A 22,458-nucleotide genomic window follows, 5' to 3' on the forward strand; every position below is an offset into this window, starting at 1 on the left:
GATCCGTGGCCACTATTATAATAATTATTGGACGGAATTGTCATTATTATATACGTGCATGCTATAGCTAGTTATACTGCATGGTCAAGTATATAATTATTGCACGCTGTCAATGACAATCAACACATGCACTCATAACAATTAATTATTGCTTGCATGCATGTTACTCGTGCTATTAATGCCTCGAATCCAGGCCGATTCTCGATCGAGACTAATCCCAATATTGCACTCTTAACAATTAATTATAGAATGTTGACAACTCCAGTGCAATAAATTTGGCACATCTTGCGATTACACAATAATTTCATATATAGAATGTTCGATAAAAACTGCATGTGTACAATTTACATCTATAGCCATGGTGATCTAGTCTGCATTCGCAGCATTGATGAAATACATGTCATACATATAGGACTATAATTATTAGAAGGTGGTTGAATGTAAGCTGGTCAGAAGGTGCACAAAAAGGGGGTGACATTGCATCCTAAAAATAATAGTTACTGTTGAGTTTGAATTAGACACACAGAATGAGCTACACCCACGAGTCCTCTTGCGGTGGCTCCTCTTTTACTATCTCTTTCTCTTTCTTTTCTTTCTCCTTTTGCCGACGAGATGCTCTTTTCTTGTGAATGTCAACCTGTGCAAAATCATATAGTGGATTGCAATAATTAAATGACTGCATGGAGGAACCATGCAGACACTTGTACAACGCACACTTACACATTTGTGGCAACGCCAGAGCTATCAAATACTTGGTTGGTACAACAATTGATTCGAAACGTTACAATATAGATTATGTATACAGATTTCAATCACACTCTTCAGAGAAGTTAACAAACAAGACTGTAATTATGATCTCACCGAGGCGTAAGTGGCGTTGGGGTCTGGCTCAGACTCCTCCTGCGAGGTGGCCGAGAGTGGGCCGGTGGTTGACAGGGGGCCGCTGGTTGTAGAGCCAGCTGTCTCTGTGTGGGGGGCAGTGTCGGACCGAGGGGCGGGCACTGAGGAAGGGGTGACCGGGTGGGTCTGCTTCAGGTCTGGGTCGTCAATACTCTGTGTATAGAGAGTATATGTACTATAACACGCAGTGTTGACATACAGCCAATGTATATGAGTTTGACTGCAAATATTTGTGAGACACACACTCAAGGACTGAAATTATAGCCAGGCAACTTAATAGGTTCTTCTTGAAAATTGTACTCATGAAAACACATACTTATCCGGCTTCACACGTACCACATCAGGTACATGTACGTATAGGAGGACCATAATTATAAGCCAGTTTTGAATGAACACTTGTATGTTCAGACTAAAGCTATACACGTGCAATGTAATACCACTAAAGAGGCTGTATATTAAATATTATGTAAACAAGGTTTTAGGCCTAATTAGCTCACCTGATAAATGACAGGTCCCGGTTCCTCTTTGGGTATGAGCTGATAGCCTGGTTCCTCCATGTCCATCAGCTGCTCCTCCTCGGCTGTGGGGGGTAGTGAGCGAGGGGGTTGGGGGTGGGAGATGTGCATAGGGGAAGCCCCTGATATCATCGACGACTGTACGGGTAGTGAGAAGAGAAACAGGTGATTATCAGCATTCAACATAGTACATGCATGTATAACATATTGAGTTATGTGGTCAATTATGGCTTCAATATAATTGCACTTTATAAATGTGGTTGACAAGTATGCCAGGGACTGTACACGAAAAATGCTACTTTGAGCTGGTTGGAGCTAATCAGTATAAAAGTCTTGAAGCACTTGACTCAAATAATTGTCTTCATTTAGCAATTGGTAATGAACTCTCAACTTATAGTCGATACAATCATTACAACCATTTCTTAGCCAAAACTTACCGTGGCTGACATTGGCTCATGTCTCACTCCACTCATTCCACTCATCACACTCTCCTCATCATCTTGGCGACCTGGGCGTTTTGACTTCTTTGACACCTTCTTACTTCTCTTCTTCCTCCGAGAACCCTGGTAGTCACGAGAGATGCTCACTCTCTGCTCAAAATCAAATTGGGAGCTTGACTCTTTTACTAACTTTTGAAACTGGCTCATTTCCCAACCCTCTTTCTTAAGCGCTGACTTACACTCTTTGCACTCGTACAGGATGGAGCAGAGCTGTGTGTGTGTGTGGGGGGGGGGGGGGGGTGAACAGTAGGATACTAAAGTATTATAGTGGTTACAAATAGGCCAAACTTAATTACGGTACAAATACAAAATTGCTATGCTATACAAAACACAGCTGGTATTTCAACATTGCTTGTAATGCAAAACAGTGTACACATGAGCCTCGGTACAAACCATACTACATGCACATGTACACATGAAGACAAGATAATATGTACCCTGTTCTCACCTTCCCGGCAGCAAAGATGATCTTCTGAGTGTGTTGTCTTGACCACGTGAGACGTGTGAGGAACGACAGACCCTCTCCAGTCTCCAGGACCAGGCTACATGGAAAGAGAGACACACCACCACCGTTAGAGCTAGCTATCAATAACCTTAACTATAATCACATTTGCATCTCTATGACAATGGTACAGAGTAACCTCCACCCATAACCTCTTCACTTAGTAAAGAATATCACACACGCAGTACAGCCGTAAATATTATGTGTTTTAAAGCCCTTGTAATTAACGGTTTTCATGTCCAGATATGTACCCTGCTCTTCTAGTGACCTGCAGTTAGTGTTCTAAAGCTCAGTGCTGCATGTGTAATAAACGATTCTAAAGGTCAATAGTTCAAACATACCGTGCATTAGTGGTGCTCTCAGTGCAGACCTCCATGAGACAACAGAGGAGTGAGATGGTGGTCTCCTCGGACATACCCAGGTGGTTTGATCCGTACGGGAGGCGGGGGATCACTGATGCTATCACTTGAGGACCTGGGGGAAACAGCATTGTAACTATGACAACTGTACAGTACACGTACATGTAGAGTGCTATTCCGCTGATCATGAATACCATCATGACAACTTTTATTGTAATGATTTGCAAGCGCTAACAGCTTCTCAAAAATAAGAAGGCAAAGACCTATACTGGTACTTGTATGACATCACGATCCTTGCCACAAGGCATGTATACAAGAAGCTACAATACGAGCAATTAATAGACTGTGCATACATTTTTGTACGTAGTAATTACAGGCAGCCACAGCAATAGCATGTGTGCTAGCTTGTACTGTACATGTACGTACCTAGAGAGGTTTTGTTTCGAGGGTCGATGGCTAGGTTTCTAAGAGCCATGGCTGCTGCCCTCACCACCGCATCATGGCCATTGTTGAGTAGCTCTGCCAATAGACGCAGGCCATTGGACGTCCGGATCATGTTACGAGCATACACCGCCCACTGTGTGTGTGTGTGTGTGTAGAAAGTTGCTATAGTGTAGTGGAACATGTATATACATGTACCGTATAACTATAGCACTAGCTAAAGGAGCGATCACAATGCTGTATAGGCAGGCACACACTCAAAGGTGTGCAGGGGGTGGGACGCTGCTCTAGTGTAACGGAACATGTACATGTGATCGTGTATAACTTGCACTTCTGCTAGCATAATAGGCACAAACCTTCCAGTTGCATGCTGTGAGGTTTTGAATTGCACCGGCGGCCGCCTCAATGGTTTCTATGGCAACAGAGAAATGCTCAATTAGGGCCAGGTACAGATACACGATGTCCGGTTGCCATAGCAATGCCATTCCGTACACAGGTCCGGTGCGTTTTGGGAGAGAGGACGGATCTAGAGAACACACAAAGGGTCAGTAAGTTAAGTGAATAAGTGAAAAATACCGTGAGTCTTATCGAGTAGTACGTACACATGTACCAACCAAAATAATCAATAAACACTTCCTTAGTAATACATGAAGTTGAAAGAGAAACACACATGCAGCCACCAAAACCACCAAAGTTTAAGAGCATAAATAATGTACATTAGTTAATTAGTACTGGGTCTTGCACAAGGTACACAGTGTCACTGCTATAACAACATAAAATAATAGCACTAAACTTAATACTTAATGAAATTGATCGAGTTGACCATGCATGTACTGTACACCCACTCTCACCAGGATTAGCGTAGTCCACACTGTAGGACGGTCTGCTGACCATGGGACTATGGACACGCCCTCTTTCCCGTCGACTGTTCCCACGAGATCTTTTGAGAAACGCCAAACACCCGGGACTTGAGTTGGAGAAAGGCTGCGTGATCTCATCCATGTCTTTCCGTTGCTCCTCTTCCCAGTCATGGTCCAGTACATCCCCCGTCCCTTCCTGAGGATCCACTTCGTTCTCGAGACGATAAGAGAGGTTACGCAAGACACATGCTGCATTCTCCACAGCCTAGTGTGTGTGTGTGGGGGTACATATTGAAATAATTAAGTAAAGTACATACTGTATCACTTGTACAAGTAATTTTTTAGCATGTGAATCTCATAACTTTGGTTTGGATTGTCCGGTTTCTCGTTTTAATGGTGCATTCATCAAAATTAAGGGCCTGTTTTCGACAAAAAAGCATAGGCTATAGATGGGGCAAAATTGGGTGCTCTCAAAGTTAGTGAACTAAGCAGACCACATCAAAAGATATCCTCGTAGTAATTAAAGCTTTTAAAATATCATTGAAAAGAACCATTACAACCCAACTTGAGTTATGGCTGCTTTGCATAGTGTACGTACATTATACTGATTCCTACGTGATGTATGTTACCTTTTCATCAGCAGCTGCCTTGTGGAGTACCGCAGACCTAAGCAGCCATACAAGCGTGTCGACCAGTCCATTGCTGGCCCTCATACAAACTCGCGATGGTTCACCCGATGAGGAGATGTTCCGTAACGTACCTATAGAGAGGGGTGGTGGTGCAGACAGTGCTATGATGATGTACTGTGTTTCAACACACACAGAATGCATGCACATTCTCTCGCATGTGACACTGTGTTACATTATCTGTGTACGCGTACAAATTACTGTACACGTAGCGTACACTGTTGTTACAGGCCCTGAGGGTGTATATTGCTGCATAGTCTTAAGTATTGAGAATTGTATTTACTACTAAAGTACATGTAATGCTGTGTCAGCACGGAGCTAATTAGGTTCAGGTACAAGATAGTCAATGTATTAACCACACTTGCACTGGTATGAAAACTAAGTACATGTAGCTCTAAATGTCCCATCTCTCACCAGTGATGTTTCTCAGCTCAATGTTCCACTGTATGAAGCTAGGTTTAGCCAGAGGGTCCTTGGCCGCCTCCAGACTCCACCCAGTGTACGGGACCATCGTCAGCTCTACTATGTCGTGGGTACTGCTCTTAATGATACGAAGTTTCATTTCCTGGATACAAAGGAGAAATTAAAGTATACTGTTATTTGTGAGACGTTACATTGGGGGAGGAGAGGGAAGTTTTATTTTAAATAATTATGCAGATGGATATTTTGGTGCGATCACCCACCTGAACAACTAAGGCATTTCTATGTACAGGTACATGTACATATATTAATAAAGGCCCATACATATTTGAGAGTTTCGGCACATGAACAATCATGTATTTGTATGCATGCAGTCTATACAGTACAGTGAGTGGGCGGGCATATCTTCACCACGCATCATGTATGTGTATGTGCATGTATACACAGTCTATACACTTCACCACGCATCATGTGCAGAGTCTATACAGTTCACCACGCATCATGTATGTGTATGTGCATGTATACACAGTCTATACAGTTCACCACGCATCATGTGCACAGTCTATACAGTTCACCACGCTCTATTACAGTGAGTGGGCATATCTTCACCATACATGTACATGATGTGTGTGTGTATACAGTACTTACAGTGAGCGTGCATACATGTACTTTCACCATACACCAGTCTCACCTCGCAGGAGGAGAGGTTCCAGAGTAATCCAGTGAGCAGCTCCCTTACCTCGGCAACCCGACTCATTCTCAGAGCCAGCAGGATCTCAGCCAGCCCATGTTCACCTGCAGTGAGGGGGGAATTTGCTCACACTTGTGCTGTTATTAAACAACACCCTGAGGGTTTGCAGGTGCTATAATTGTGCTCAGTTTAGAATTATAACGGACCCAATCTATAATTCGTCATACATGTGCGTAGGTAAATTAAATGTGTGTAGTGGTACATGTACAGCTCTGCGCTAAATTACTTGCAAGATAAATACTAATAATGACCATGTAAACTATTGCGTATAGTGAGTACATGTTCATGCAAGTTTGCACTCCGACCTGCTATTTCCATTTTGTTCTCGTCGTTGGCCCGTCCAAATGACAGGTTTCTGAGAGCACCCAGTACTGCCATCTGCACCCTCGTCTCCGGACGTCTCAGCTGGTTCACCAGTGCAGGAATGGCACCATACGTCCTGAGGCAATGCACAGTAGCTTGTATACATGTCAACATACATCTACATGTATAACATTTAAACTTATGACTACAATAAATTTATGCTGATGATCAAATGAAGACACTACATGTAGTACAAGGCTAGCTTGCACACACGCACTGTGACTGGTGAGGGTACAATAAGCTCACCTTATCTTTGACTTCATGTTGTCATCGCCATAAGCCAGGTGTTGAAGGTAACTGGCTGCATTAGAGACCAAACCTGCATCATCAGAACTGAGGAAATCCACCACATCATTGAGGTTTGGCTCATTGCCCTTCCCAGAAGAGCGCTCTGAGCGAAGGAGACCACCACCTGACTGCTCCATAGAGTCATCTACATGTGTGTGTGTGTGTGTGGGGGGGGGGGTGTTAAATAATAGTAAGTACATGTTTGAAAAGCTCTAACAGATGCAAACAAAAAAAACCTGTTTATAAAACCCAAAAATGTGCAAAAACTACCTGTATGTACATGTATCTATAGAGACTATACTACATGTAGCCACAATTTTACATACTGAATAGAATACGTCGTTTTGTAAGCATCATCGATCGATACGCTCTTTGACCTCTACAGCTCTGGAATACTCGTCCGCTGTTGCCATAGCTACGAGGTCTACCACCGGAGCAAATCTCGCTCTGAGTATCGACAAGACTAAACGCTTCTGAAGCATCACTGCCAACAGAGAGAGAGATAAGAGATCCTATCTGACTCACTGGACTTCGAGGGGAGGGGGGCGTAGAACTTCTACCAATGCGAGAGAATGTGGGTGTTACACTGTTGTGAGTGGGGTGAGTGTGTGTGGGCGTAGATGTGAGGTGTGAGAGTCGACGTAGAGGGGCTGTGATGATCGCATTCAAATACGACGAGCGATACGCTTTGTAGCGAAGTGGTGACCTCTCTGAACCCCCACGCTGAACTGGAACCGGAAACTTAAACACAGACGGCTCTTCTCTGGGAACGTACGGTGCACACTCGCACACCATGGAACGAGACTTGTGCCCCTCAATATAATCGAGGGCGTTCACTGAGTAAGACGTGTGAGCGTTAAATGAGTGAGACGTCTTCATTCTGCGCGGCACATGGTAGAAGGTGGGGCTTGCTTGAGGGGAACCCTTCACGGGTACACGTTGTGCCACTGTTGTTTTGGGATGTCCAGGGTAATGCGTGACTGCGTGTTGTTCGTATCTTCCTACAATGGAATTACAGCGTGTTCGCCCGAATGAGAGATTGGAGGGACTAGTGTTCAAGACGGAGTGATTGTTGGTGGAGGCAAAATTTGATGATGGGTAACTTTCTGACAACGAATGACGGCCAGATTGTCGTCCAAACGATAAGTGTGGTGATCCACGACATTCGTCAGTGTCACACTCCTCTTCAAAGTTTGTGAACTTTGTGACAGGTGTGAGGGCGAGGGGGGATCGTGGAATAACGTTATGGGAACCGAAACTCCTGCTTCGAGTCGCAATCCGTGGTGACTTCACTTCTTCGAGGTAGCTAGTGAATGATTGCGGGGAGGAGCTAAGTTCATACGGGGAAGGGGGGTAGGCAGCAAGTGCTATGTTGCTAGGCATAATAGCCGAAAAACTTGGATTAGGTAAATCAGGTGGATCAGGTGAATCACTTTCGATAGTCATCTCATGAAGATTTGGCGAGCTTGCGGATAGTTCGATTTTCGAACGAGATGTTTCTTTGCCGATGAGAAGTGGTGAGTCTAAAACTTTGTACCAGTCGTCTACCTGCTCCGGCGGCTTTAGGAGAAGGCTTGGTGGTCGAAATGATTTCTTCTTCTTTTCGATGAGATCAGATGTACTTTTACTTTCTTTTTTTGACGAAATGGAAAGTTTCTTTCGAAACGATAGCTTGATGCTCTTCTTCTGACAGGGCTTGGACTGTCCTGTACTGTCATCAGTGGATGCAATGTACCACGGCTCTGCAGACTCCTCTACTATCTCCTCTGCTGAGTAACTCTTCGAGATCTTCTGATTCTCTCCCCAAGCGCTAGTTGGTTTGTCAGAGGATCTTGACTTTGGAGCACTCTTAGTTCTGCGTGGTTGACTAGGAAACATTCTAGCTATAGTCTAGCTATAGTCTAGCTAAGCAATATATTGAACTCTTCACAAAGGCCTCTACTGTAACAGTACAATAGCAATTCATTAAATACTGGTGAAAAGCTGCCTGAAAACTTTCAAATATCAGCGATAATTATACTAAAGCTCAAAATGTTTCACCTGGCACCTGTGTGTGTAAAGTATGCACTGTGCTAACTATTGACCATCATCACCTTTAGACCAACTAAAGGAAGCTCACAAGCATACACATGCTTAACAGGTTATACACATATTTAACAGGCACATACAACTCATTGCTAAATTTGATCTATAGTTCTATTGTGCTATTCAACACCACAATCATAACTATAGCAGCCAATCATATAGCAGCCCATTTGTCTATTGATAATTAGTAAAGCCTATATTTGCAGTTAACCAAGTTCTGTGGTCAATTATGGCTTTATTTGTGCTTTATGTGGTTGACAAGACTAGTATGCCAGGGACTTTTTACAGCATACAGATTAAAGCGGGAGTCCAATCGCATATGATAACATGAATTTCAGTGAAGTAGGACAAAGTTATGACAACACTATGAAGGTCAAACGCACACAATAGTAGCACAACAACATGCATTACCATCACAGAGCCATGACAGTTTATAAATTTACAAGGAAAAAAACGACTAGGTGCACACATGCATATGCATAATTATGCATTAATCAAATCACACATTATCGACCACCTTGCATAGAATAGTCACTTTTTGGTACGTACACCTGTATGTACATATCAAGCCTTCGTCCCCAGTCCAATATTTCTCTAATGTACATACACTCTAATGTATAACACTAGATTTCGACCTATAGTGTTACATCAGAAAAAAATAGGAGGCTATAATTAGTCGTCATGTCTCACCTAGATATCTCCCTGACGATTCGTGTAGGTTACTGCTGTACGAAGTGTCTCGTGGCATCTCGTGTCTGCCTCTTCTCTGACCGGGGGGTGTGCGTGAAGGGTCGTATCCGAGCATGGGAGGGTGTGTCGAATCCGCCCACGAGCGTTGGGGGGCTGACGAAGAGAGGACAACTTGTGAGGCGGGTGCAGAGTGGAGGTGTGGCTGTGTGTATGAGGGGGTGGGTGGGTCAGTTAAATACCCGGAAGTTGAAAATTGGAAAAAAGCCAATAGCAACCATACATAGACAAATTATGGTCAAATTGATACCATAGTAACATCAAAACCTACAGCAGTTTACTCTATAATGCGGTGAAAGTCATGTTTCTGGTTTGGGAATCACCCTACCACTACCGGTATTCATTATTGTGATATCATAAACAGAGAATGAACACAATGTGGGCTTCTGAACACCTATATACACAAGTCATGTTTGTCCACGACGTACATATATGTACCACAATAGTTAAACAGTCACCTGACAAATGTGCTACACCCACTAGTTTAAAGTTCATGGTACATTAATTGTTGGCATACTTGCAACCACTGCACTGCACTATTGATGACACAAGAGCCTGCAGCAAAAACAAGATACTGTTGACTATTTTAAACATGGCTACACCAAAAAAGACAAGCCAAGAGCAGGTGAATTTTGAGCAAGAATATGCTTTCAGAAGCGTGGAACTCTTCAAAACTGAGACCCTTGGTACTGGCTCTTATGGGGCGGTGTGTAAAGCCAGGTGTGACCAACTTATCTGTGCTGCCAAGCTACTCTATCCAGTGCTCTTCCAAATGATTACCCCCGATCCTGGCAAACAACACAGACAACCAATGAAACGATTTGAGCTAGAATGTCGATTTCTAAGCCTCATCAACCACCCCAACATAATTCAATACCTCGGGACCTATCGCGACCCCGACACAAATGCACCAGTTCTTCTCATGGAGCTCATGGACGAGAGTCTGACACACTTCCTGGAGTCATCACCTGGAGATATTCCCTACCACATCCAAGTCAACCTCTCCTATGACATAGCTCAAGCACTCGCCTTTCTCCACTCCAATGAGATCATTCATCGTGACCTCTCCAGTAACAATGTCCTACTACTAGCAGGCCGTGCTAAAGTTGCCGATTTTGGAATGTCCAAATTTGACACACACCTTGCAACGATGACCACATGCCCGGGAACAGCAGCGTACATGTCCCCTGAGGCTCTAAACACGCCACCAGTGTACACGGAGAAGCTCGACAACTTTTCCCTCGGAGTACTCATACTTCAAACTATGACTAGAAAATATCCCAACCCCTCGGACCAATTCATCACTAAGGAGTTAGTCGATCCGCACTTCCCCAGCCGTAAGATAAAAGCAAAAGTTCCAGTGCCCGAGACAGAGAGAAGAGAAGCACACATCAGTCTTACGGACATCTTCAACCCTCTGCTACAAACAGCTCTAGATTGCCTCGCAGATAACGAAACTGACCGGCCAACTTCGAAGAAACTTTGTCAGAAATTTGCTCTCTTGAAGGAATCGAACAAATACACTGAGAGTGCACAAAAAGATATGGGCAAACTATTGAGAGAAAAAATCTGTCAAAGCGAAGAACAAAAAGAGTTAATAAAAGCTCAAAAACAAGAACTAGAAATGATTAAAAAACAAAAAGAAGGTGCATTGGGTATGATACAGGAGAGTGCCAAAGAAGAAACCTGCACACCAGAACTAAAAGAACATACAAAGCTCAAAGAAATTCAACTTCAGTCTGCTAGACAACAGCTACGCACACAAGATGACCAGCTATTAAGAAAAGATGACGAAATTCAAGAATTGAGAGCTGCACTACAGGAGAAAGAAAGAGCACTAGAACAGCTACAACAGAAGAGAGATACTGCACGAGAACACAACACAACAGACAGGGGATCATTGCATAATATAATCACAACTGAAAGTACACCACCACATCCTCTAAGTAACACCCACACATACAGAGAATCTCCTAGCAACACGCCCACTCACACCCCTAGCAGCACACCTAGCAGTACCCCAGTTGGAACTCCAACTGTTCCGAGGAAACGTACAGCTTGGAAAAGACCCATCCCCCCTTGCCCCACCTTTCTCAAAGCCGGCTCATCAGCTGTATGTGGTAACGACGCTTACTTTAGAGGGGCAGGTAGCAACCAGGTTTACAAGTTTGACGCTTCCGAGAGGAGATGGCGATCGATTGGTCAACACCCTTTCTTCGGATTCACTCTAGTAGCCATCGAGAACACGCTCACAACTGTGGGTGGATTCAATAAAGAAAGTTCAAACAAGCTATTCGATCTTGTCGACGGAATCTGGGTCGAGAATTTGCCAGAAATGCCAACGAGCAGAGACAGGCCTGCAGCTGCGTACACAAACGGTTACCTCATAGTAGCTGGAGGCAAGGATGTACATTCAGAGCCACTACAATCTGTGAATATCCTACAGTTGGATACCAAGCAATGGGCCAAAGCTGCGGTACTACCATTCCAAACACACCATGCCTCGGCAACGATATGCGAGGACAAGATCTACCTCACAGCTGGAGATGACATTGAAGATCGCAATTCTTTCGCGGTTTTGAGCTGCTCTATTTCTGCTCTCTTGCAAAGTAGGCGGTCCCTATCACTAGGAGCTAGACTAAAGAAAGCATTACAGCCCTCGAACAAGGTGTGGCAAGCTATAGCCGATTTGCCCACTAGTCGGTCCTATTTGGTAAACTCGGGCGATCAACTTATCGCTATCGGTGGGTCAGACGTAACGGGAAAGAGTTCTAAGAATGTGTACAAGTACGACAGCGTGAATAACACCTGGATCATTGTGGTAACTATGACCACAGGACGAAGCAGCTGCCTCGGAGCAGTGTTTATGGAGAACCTACTAATGGTGGTTGGAGGCTATAAATTGACCACAAAGGAAGCAGAAGCTGTCACATTGTTATAGACATGCACCTAACAGTCTCAGCTAGATTTTATTAAATTTTTGTTGAGAACACAAAGAGCTATTATTTTAGCAATACAACGTAGTTGTATGACAAACATTAATTGTATTTGGGCGTGGCCTGACTTTCCATTGAGAAGGAGGTCGAGTTTCAAGCCATATATGTCAGGATTTGTCTTGCTGCATTGTTATTTTAACCAATTTGACTTGATGAATACTACGTGCTTGCGGTTGCGCAACCGACTACAGTAATCTGATTGGGCTGCAACTTTAGTTTCAGCAAGACAAATCCTGACACAGGTTTGAAACTCGACCCCCTTTCTCAACGAAAGGTCGAGCCACGCCCAACTATGATTAATAATTGCACATGAATAATAATATCTACACAATGATACATACAATGAACATATGGGATGTGAAGAAAACAAATAGAAGCCATTTAGAACCTTCCTTTGACAAGGGGAATATACGTACGTACATCTAGTCACCAGGAGCTATTGAATTCATGCACTCCTGATATCACACATACATGTATACTGTACAGCTACATGTAGCACATAGTTATTATAGATATACATGCAGATCGTTATAGTGTACATGTACACTATACATGCAAGGCCTATTTCGAGCAGCCTGGTCTAGAACTGCATTGTTAGACGTCTATGTAAAATGTCCAGTAAAACAACTAATTCTTCAAGAACAGGCCTGTGCTCACACTTATCACACTTATAGCTAGTACAGGGAATATGGAAACAGCTGAACAGGCCATTAATTTAAGCTAGGGGTAGTTTACCTTCCCAACACGCATTCTAGTTCGATGCAAGCTCTTAGCAACTGAATCCATACGACACATGATTCCAGTCGCACGTATACAGAAAGTATTTCTCAACTAGTGCGAATACCTGAGAACTCAACCCGTACACATGCAATTATTGAAGCCAATAGCTGGGAAAATCGATTGTTAAAGCTTTGATCTTTGAAGGGAAACCTTTACGTAAACACTAGGTAAGGTAAGATGATGCATACCCCTTGATTCAAGTACACCATATTGAGAGGCTGCAATGAATCTGAAATTGGATACTAACAAGAGCCTCGTATAAAAGTTTGTAAGAAGACAAACAACTCAGTATTCAAGTATAGTCAAAGAGATTGAAGCGGTATCACAGAGACTTCAATAAATCCAATATAAATATGAGCAAAGAAAAACCAGTCACTTATCGACAGAAAACTATGGCCTTCAAGAGCATAGAACTCTTTAAGACTGAGACCCTTGGTACTGGCTCTTATGGAGCAGTGTTCAAAGCCAAGTGTGACCAACTCATCTGTGCTGCCAAGCTACTCTATCCAGTGCTCTTCAAAGTTGACATGAACAGTTCCAAGGAAAGCAAAAATCATCGACAACCATTTCAACGCTTCAAGTCAGAATGCCATTTCTTGAGTGTAGTCCAACATCCCAACATTGTACAGTACTTGGGAACCTATCGTGATCCTGATACAAATGCACCAGTTCTTCTCATGGAGCTCATGGACGAGAGTTTGACACACTTCCTGGAGTCATCACCTGGAGACATTCCCTACAACATTCAAGTCAACTTCTCCTACGACATAGCTCAAGCACTTGCCTTTCTCCACGCCAACGACATTGTCCATCGCGACCTCTCAAGCAACAACGTCCTTCTCTTGGCAGGTCGTGCAAAAATTGCGGATTTTGGAATGTCTAAATTCGAAACCAGTTTTGCGACGATGACCACATGCCCAGGAACAGCAGTGTACATGTCCCCTGAGGCTCTAAACGTGCCACCAGTGTACACAGAAAAACTGGATATGTTCTCGCTCGGCGTTCTAATGATTCAAATCATGACGAGAGAATTTCCTCAACCAGCCCCCCGATTGGCCACCAAAGAGGTTATCGATCCGAGCAATCCAGGGCAGAGAATTACAGCATTGATTGTAGTAACGGAACACCAAAGAAGATACGAACAAGTCAGCCGAGTCAATTTGACACATCCACTACTGCCGTTAGCTCAACAATGCATTAGAGATAACGACATCACACGACCATCGGCGACAGACTTGTGTGGAATTCTAACATGCATGAAAGAATCGACAAAGTACAAAACAAGCGCGTTTGATGGGGTTCACAATCAACAAAGAGAAAAACAACTGATGGATAAAATTACAAAATTGAAGGAAAGTTTTGAAAAAAAAGAAACAGAGCAGAGAAAAAAAGATCAAAAGCTGAAAGAAATGACAGAAATGTTAAAAACCGCAAAAAATGAAATACAACAGTTGAAAGAGAAATCAGAAGTACAGAAGAAAACAAGGACAAGAAAAGATGACTACCTAATACACAGTCTCCCCGTACAAATTGATGAAGCAGAAATCCTCGAAAGACAGACACGACACAGTGCAGGAGTAATCAGTCCAATGTTGAGTCTTCCACCGAGCCCCCTCCCCTCACCCACACAGAGACTAGGAGAATGGGGTCCGTTATCAGATTGTCCCATCAACGTACAGGCTGGTAGCTCCACTGTAGTCGGCAACAAGGCTTACTTCCAAAACAAAGATACCGGAGCCATTGTGGAGTATGATAGTGTCAATGGACAGTGGTGCATTATTCCGTTCCATTCGTTGAAACAATGCGGCCTGGCGTGCTTTGAAAGTACTCTGACAACAGTAGGTGGTTACGACGCTCAGTCTATGCCTTCAAACAAGCTTTTTAGCCTCGTCGACAACAAATGGAAGGAAAATCTACCATCCATGCCAACTAAACGCGATTCTCCTGCTGTTATTTCCACATTAACTTCTCTTATCGTAGCCGGGGGAAGAAATCGATTCCAAACCCCCATCAAAGCAGTTGAGGTTTTAGGACTGAGCTCTAAGCAGTGGACAGTGGCTACAGCACTTCCGTTTCTAGCCTGCCATTCATCAGCTGTTGTACACGACGGGTACATGTACATAACGTCAGGGGAGGGCGGTTACAATCACCCTCAGTATTCGGTCATTAAATGCTCTATTGACGTACTTCAAAATCAAGAAAATGAACCTATCTACACGAACGCAGCGAGAGTGCTAGCTACTCAAATTCGAAGAAACTGGGAGTTTGTTTCAGATCTACCGATACAGCACGCGCAATTAGCGGAAGTCAATGGTCACCTGCTAGCACTTGGAGGTTCAAATCCACCCAAAGCACATTCTCCGAACCCCCAGGCAAAAGGAACACAGGCCGTGTACGAGTATAACTCGGTTCAGAACACATGGAACCGTATCAGTCACATGACTACGAGTCGGCATCGTTGTCTTGCCGCTGTTGTGCCGGGTAATAAGGTGATTGTCGTGGGAGGAATTCCAACAGGCAACGAACGATCGAAATCTACCGAGTACACAAAACTAGATAACTGAACTATTCATTACTATGACTACAATTAATTTATGTTTTTGCATGCATGCTTGCATTTTCACTGAAAACTTGGCAATTTTATTATGAGATGAAAATAGAAACAGTTTTATAATACTTGTACAGCCGCAGCAATGTATACGTACGTACACACATACACAAGGCTACTAGTCCTACAAATTTAATTAACTTTACTGCACGTACAGTATATCGAGTTTCGAATGCGTAGTTTAGGATTTGCAAATTACACTGTACAAGCCCCATGCACTGCATTCTACGTATTTTAATCGGCGTGGATTCGAGGCTAAACTATTTGCATGCTCACTCTTTGTGTGTCTTTGTTTGCGATCTATGCGAAAACTCAGAGTTTGCAATCGAAATAACCTTGCATTTCGAAACCTATACGATATACATTGTAATACCCTAATTAGTGAGTGAATGGAGGGAAACCATTCGACAACGGAAACACATACATAAACAGATATACACATGTGGGGGGATACTCTAGCTAGCATTTAAACAAGCACGCATTGAACAACCAGCGCCTATTAATTAGATTGCCTGCTTGGAGCCGTATTTGCACAGATACACGTTGGGATAAGGCATTGGGTAATTAAGTCTAATCAAAGAGACAATTAACATTGTGAATGTTTCAAGGTTAAGGTTACATAAATGCAATATATAGTATAATTATAGTATCTAATCATACGATATGAAAGCCAAGAAGTAGGTATTTCTCACTACACTGACGGGACCAATCACACATCAAAACAAAGAATACCATTGTACTTTGTACCTTAAGGCCACAAGTACTTTACAGTATTAGCGCAGGTACATGTAGTTTTTGAGAGTATACATAATTGTAACGAAGTCTTCGTGGACGAAATGTTCACAGAAAGCAACAGCCCCACCCCCTAAAGCTCTCGAAATGTCACGCAATGATCAGAAATGTACGTGCATGCATGCACACAACACAGTAGGAAGCTAGACAGTCATTAACAAAAAAAGTATGGAAAGCTTGCGTGCTTTGCTAGCAGCCACCTATTGAACACCCACGCATTCTCCGCGGTCGAAAATTTCATGGCTTATTGCACAACCCATGAAAACCTTAAAAATTACCCACTATAATTATAGTATGAAAAGCACAATCTTAAGAGATTATATTTTATAGTCTCATGACACTCACATGATATACTGGTCTGTCAGCACTGCCCCTACGAGGAAAGGGTTTGCCGTAGCTTCCCACGTTGATATCACTCTGAGCGACATCATGATGCGGACGATGGGCGGGGCTTGACATAAGGTGGTTGTGGCCTATCAGAGGGAGTGCCTCTTGGCTGCGACTGTGTGTGGAGGACATGTCACCGCTGCTCAGTTGGGAAGGAGGGACACGACCATCCCTGTGTGTGTGGTATGGGTGTGGGTGGGTGTGGGGTGTGTGTGTGTGTGTGTGTGTGTGTGTGTGTGTGTGTGTGTGTGTGTGTGTGTGTGAGGGAAATACATACGCACATGTACACGTAAATGGAATATGCTGTATAATATTAAATTCTCAAACTACAATAAATTAACTTGTTATGGGGCACATGTACGATCAAAGAGTCATTTGTATATTTAAACACAAAAAAACAGGCAGAAACAAAAGAATTGATCAGCAGAATAACGAACCCACATTCAAGCAACCAATACGTCATCACTAAGCCATTGATGGAGTACTCAAGGTACATAGCTACATGTAGTACGTACCTGTATCCAGGTCTGCTGTTGGTAACCACGCCCCCAACTCCAATCTGAGTTTGCTCGTAGTTCCTTCGTCTCCTCGTACTGGGTGACCCGTGTGGAATATTCTCCATGCTCCGGGTGTTTGGACCCCCTCCTCCACTGAGGCCGTGTGGGGGGTAATCATCACTGGCATTACGTCGTCCTGCGCTCCCCCACTGGTTGTGGGCGGGGCCATCAATCGAGCGTATCGCGAATTCTGGCACGGGACTGAGTGCTTCTGGTTTGCGATTGTAATAAGAGTTAGAGGAGTTCTCGTAGTTCCTCCGATGTGACCTGTGTGTGTGGGTGTGGGTGGGTGTGTGTGTGTGAGAGTGTGTGTGAGTGGGTGTGTGTGTTGGGGGGGGGTAATTCATACTTGTAGCTACATCCACATTTTACGTGTATGAGTGAAAGCATTGCCATCTGATACAATTATCTCTTTATGCTCTAATTACAAAATTGCTGTTACATGTACATGCATGTATATACATGTATAGGAGACACTGAGTGTGTGTAATGCACACGGCCCTACCTGGGTGAATTGGACGTGTTGGCCCCGCCCCCATCCACGTGCCCATTAGGAGCTTGGTTACCATACCGACCGGGAGGAGATTGCACGTCTACAGAGAGAGGTATAAACACGTTGAGAGTATTAGTCTGTAAACATAATATTATTGAAGGAGTTCAAATGCTTCAGTAAACATGTAAACAATTAATTCAGGGAATTCCCCTCGATATAATTACGAGGAATGTGACACGCTTGACTAATTACATCACACAAACAAGTCTCTTTTTACTCTGCTGGGAATTGGCAAATAAAGTTGCAGCTCAAGTTACACGCACTATGCACTATTATAATTAGGTGATTATGATTATAAAAAAAAACATGAACAACCAGGAGGTACTTTAGACGCAGGTAGACACACAAAAACACAGGACTCACCAGAGAGAGGGTGTCTTGTGGGGTCAGGGTACAAGTCTTCATCGTTCTCCTCGTCCTGCTCTCGGAGGGTATGGTCAAACTCCCCCCCACCCCCACTATACTGACCGTCCTTGTAGTGACTGTGCTTGCTACGCAGACGCTTCCTACAAACAAGATGAAGAGGTGAGGTGCACAATAAGGAATATGTAGACTAGTGGATATGGAAGCACTGTTCTTTGCACAGAGGAACTCTCTTATTCGGAGGGTCTATTATCGTTCTACTGTACTTTCATAATCACACAGGACACCCACCCCCACACACATACTCACATATACCACCCACATATACCACACCCTCACATGACAGAGTCCACTAGGGCTGAACCACATGCACACACTCACACACCCACCCACCCCACCCACTCACATGACAGAGTCCACTAGGGCTGAACCACTCAGCTTAGAGTCAGTGTCACTGTCCTGATCTTCATCGTCGTCCATTAGTTTGAGATTGACTTGCCAATTGGTCATGCCCCCTCCATGAATTGCCATGGTTACAGCGTAGTATCTGAATGAGAACACACCACATGAAATATAATCCATTGTGTACACAAATATCAATTAAAAACGTCAAAGGAAATGACCAATTAATACATTGTACCTCTCCGTGGTTACGTACAATTACCGTACAATAGAAACTACATGTGCAATACACACCGCTGCATGTGTATAATTATTAGGAATGAACACAATAATCCGAGGTGTACAGTATGTATACTAGAGCTTAGAGCTTCGCATGTTACTAAGGTGATCAAAAGGTGATCACAGTGAGAACATTCTGTAAGAGACATGTTCAGTACATGACTAGACGGTGAGAAGGGATGCCACGCTGTTGAGTGTGTGTTTATCTGTTAGCTACATGTTAGCTGCCAAGTACAGTGGGATACACTCGAGAGGCCAGGCTGACATGTCAGAGAACAAACTGTACAGAACACAATTTCTCTACAAATAACACGCACTCTTTCTCAGAACTTTAATGTACACATGCATACACTGAAACCGTGGCTACCCCTTGTATCAGTAGTTTCCTTACAATGCTGAAGCTATTGATTTCAGACACACTAAAAACACCACCTCTCTTTATTGAAATTGATAGAAGCCCCACCTCCCCCCCCCCCTTAATAGTGGGTGGGTTTCACTGCATCTCTCATTGCGATTTCGGTTAATATCCCAAATGTATCTAAGTTAATTGCTGAAGGAGAAGGTATCACTAATGGTTCCTAACTTGAAACATTCACTAATCTGTGCTGCCTAACTTTGAGCAGCTTTACAACAGAGATGCCATTGAGCCCCTCTAGAAAGGACACATCATTACATACTGTCCAGGGAACCTGTTCGTACATGTACAACTCAAATGGCATCCCAACTTTAAAGAGTGGGCAGTGAGGGTCATTGTGGGTAACTATGTGAGAAGACGAGGGGGCAGGTGCAAGAATGATGATGGGTCTAATATAATAAGCACTGGGCAATACTACAGTTGAATACCACACCACGTAAAACTATTTCCAAGACGTATAAGATAGCAACCTTATGTACATGTACTTGGTGGGAGTGACTGTACTTTGTGACAATACGCTGCGTATAATTATGGATTACACAGCTGTCATTGAGATAGGCAACCATAGCGTATCGTGTACATGCAGTGGGCAGATCAAAACAGTATGCCAATGGAAAGAAAAACACAAGGTGCACTATATGCAAGCAATCTATTGAAGGTCAATACCCTAACTCTGATGAAATAGAAAACTTACCAACAGTCACATGTACATGAATATTTACCCCCCGCAATGGAAAAACGAGACACTTGCTGAACCAGTATGAGGTGACCTAAGCATACCATTAATGACCACACACAAACGGAAATGGACACATAGTAATCGCCAAGCAACAAGATATTGGATATAATTACAGCCACATCTATACAGACACATGTACAGAAGCTGTACATAGGTGTGTGTATAGTTGATCACATTCCATACTTGCACAATACCCAGGGGAGAACTATTAATAACCTCTAGAGACGGCAGTTCTTAGATTAATGCTGCCACATACCATTCGCTCGTGCATGCATTCACAGATTCACACATACATAGCCGATTATCCCAACTGAAGACTTTATGATATTCGTGGGTGTCAAGTTACAAATACAAAACGTGTTTATTTTATTCAATAAAGAGGGGCGGGCGGGCTGATATTTAAACGAAGGTGTGCAACTAAAAGTGGGCCTATTCATTTAACTAATATCGTATCGGGAAATACCAACATGTATTGGTATGTCCTCCCATAAAGACCACTCCATATTGACACAACACTACTGTGGCTGAGCAAGACATAACACATATCGGTAGGTCTCCACATCCTATAGACACAGCTGTGTTAAAAGTGCATAATGTGCAAAAGCAACTTACCAAAAGTATATTCAAACCCATAGTCTCTAAATCAAAATAAAGTATTATTGCAGCCAGTACAAGTAAATCCATCAAAGGACATTTACCCCATAAAAGGGTGTGTGAAGTTGGACTCCATTCAAAAGATGAAAGTGCTAGCTATAAAGGTGGGCTGACACACACACACCCAGCCCAAACTGACCTCGCTTCTTGGCAATCTAGAGCTGACATATGATACTATACATGTAGGCTATTTTTTACAAGCACTGCATTAATTGTACAGGTACCTATGCACTATGATCACAATGATAATTACAGCACGGAAAAGTTTCTTGCCTGCCTGAGGCACTAGAGTATAGCAGCTGATGCTGTAGTCCTGGTAACCCCCCTTACAAAGTGTTACCGGGAACCACAAAACCACAGTAAAAGGATTAGTCAACAGAAGGTGTGCATTGTGCTGTATGTAGAGTGGTTAGCATTCCACCCATAATGGTCAGGTGTATGACCACAACGCTACTGTAAGGTTATTATCAATAGCTCATAATTATTGCCTACTCACGATCTATGCTACTACTTACTTTATATAGAGATAGAACTTAGCACGCCAATTAGTTTTGGAGATCAGCCATTAAGGTAGGGCAAGCTATTTAAAAGTCCCTCGATTATGATTCAATGGTCTAGTGGAAGCAAATTATCACAACAAAATTTAATGGTAGTACCATGTAGTATGCTACTGCAGGTAGTTAAATAATAACATACATGTATTGCGATCCTCACTAAAAATTACTCTATAATTATACAGATGTAGAAGCCTGGAAAACGATTGGCCCACCTAGTACTTACTAAACAGTACAAGGCATACTCTCTGATATGTACATAAACAAACAAAACCGAGAGATCAAAGGGAGTCACGCTCACCACCCCCCAGCCACCCACCACCCCCCAGCCACCCACCACCCCCCAGCCACCCACTACCCCCCAGCCACCCACTACCCCCCAGCCACCCACTACCCCCCATAGCTAACAAACAACAACAACACCCCCTCCTTCAACTAATGGACCTTGCAGATACCATCAAAACATGTCCCACTTCATACGGTTTGCTCACAACATAATAACAGCCTACTCCCTAGACGTAAGACAAACAAAGCCTCAGAAATACAAGTACTGTACACACACCCACTGTTTATATATCTCGTGCTCTGTACACATCCACTGTTTTTTTAACAATGCAATACTGGTACACTCTAATTATAAGTACACTCTAATTACAATATCTATCAGTACATTTGATGGGTAGCCCAAGACAAGACATGTTAGCCCAAGTTTATTTTTAGTGACAATAATAAGTTAATATCAACTCATGCTCAGGTTAATTTAGGGACAGCATGTCATACATATATGCACGTACCTCCAATAACTTGGTCCTGGTAGTGACAGTGGTAGCTAGCAACTGTAGCAGTTAGCAGGGAGACAAACAGTTGATTTTAGAGACATACAATGTAGGTGAGGCCTCCTCTCATGCATGCTTCATAAAGAGGGGCGTGGTGGCCCAATTAGCATCCTGCTGCATGCTGAG

General features: G+C 43.3%; 3 protein-coding genes across 4 annotated transcripts; 1 reads left to right on the forward strand and 2 right to left on the reverse strand.

Moving 5' to 3' along the window:
- Nucleotides 1-285: 285 nt before the first annotated feature.
- Nucleotides 286-22,436, reverse strand: LOC135334295 (catenin delta-1-like). 2 transcript variants are annotated; one of them, XM_064529426.1, is made up of 21 exons: nt 22,291-22,436; nt 18,860-19,000; nt 18,454-18,596; nt 18,043-18,130; nt 17,496-17,804; nt 16,939-17,152; nt 9,361-9,562; nt 6,544-6,730; nt 6,240-6,373; nt 5,875-5,978; nt 5,178-5,328; nt 4,707-4,837; nt 4,069-4,342; nt 3,574-3,743; nt 3,203-3,353; nt 2,759-2,891; nt 2,364-2,457; nt 1,853-2,125; nt 1,398-1,553; nt 862-1,053; nt 286-637 (listed from the first exon to the last, which is right to left on the reverse strand). In XM_064529426.1, the coding sequence occupies exons 2-21, from the start codon at nt 18,982-18,984 to the stop codon at nt 533-535; spliced, it is 3,336 nt and encodes a 1,111-aa protein (XP_064385496.1). In that variant the 5' UTR covers nt 18,985-19,000; nt 22,291-22,436; the 3' UTR covers nt 286-532. The 2 variants fall into 2 exon arrangements, with proteins under 2 accessions (XP_064385496.1, XP_064385497.1); XM_064529427.1 differs by lacking the exons at nt 18,860-19,000; nt 22,291-22,436 and adding an exon at nt 18,793-18,815.
- Nucleotides 6,835-9,347, reverse strand: LOC135334315 (uncharacterized). Its single transcript, XM_064529455.1, has one exon. The coding sequence runs from the start codon at nt 8,461-8,463 to the stop codon at nt 6,904-6,906; it is 1,560 nt and encodes a 519-aa protein (XP_064385525.1). The 5' UTR covers nt 8,464-9,347; the 3' UTR covers nt 6,835-6,903.
- On the forward strand, nt 9,913-15,772 carry LOC135333042 (uncharacterized). Its single transcript, XM_064527975.1, has 2 exons — nt 9,913-12,352; nt 13,496-15,772. Exons 1-2 carry the CDS (start codon nt 10,010-10,012, stop codon nt 15,755-15,757), a joined length of 4,605 nt encoding a protein of 1,534 aa, XP_064384045.1. The 5' UTR covers nt 9,913-10,009; the 3' UTR covers nt 15,758-15,772.
- Nucleotides 22,437-22,458: the final 22 nt, after the last annotated feature.

This window comes from Halichondria panicea, chromosome 3 (assembly GCF_963675165.1).
Source record: "Halichondria panicea chromosome 3, odHalPani1.1, whole genome shotgun sequence".
Classification (NCBI taxonomy): Eukaryota; Metazoa; Porifera; class Demospongiae; order Suberitida; family Halichondriidae; genus Halichondria; species Halichondria panicea.

What these genes read in the sequence shown, in the direction of transcription:
- LOC135333042 (XM_064527975.1), top strand. Translation starts at nt 10,010, where the DNA reads ATGGCTACACCAAAAAAGACAAGCCAAGAGCAGGTGAATTTTGAGCAA. An exon ending in AAGCAGAAGCTGTCACATTG is followed by an intron (nt 12,353 to 13,495) that starts TTATAGACATGC and finishes ATTCAAGTATAG; the next exon opens with TCAAAGAGATTGAAGCGGTA.
- LOC135334295 (XM_064529426.1), bottom strand. Translation starts at nt 18,984, where the DNA reads ATGGCAATTCATGGAGGGGGCATGACCAATTGGCAAGTCAATCTCAAA. An exon ending in TGAGCTGAGAAACATCACTG is followed by an intron (nt 4,838 to 5,177) that starts GTGAGAGATGGG and finishes CCCTCTCTATAG; the next exon opens with GTACGTTACGGAACATCTCC. An exon ending in CCAACGCCACTTACGCCTCG is followed by an intron (nt 638 to 861) that starts GTGAGATCATAA and finishes GATTTTGCACAG; the next exon opens with GTTGACATTCACAAGAAAAG.
- LOC135334315 (XM_064529455.1), bottom strand. Translation starts at nt 8,463, where the DNA reads ATGTTTCCTAGTCAACCACGCAGAACTAAGAGTGCTCCAAAGTCAAGA.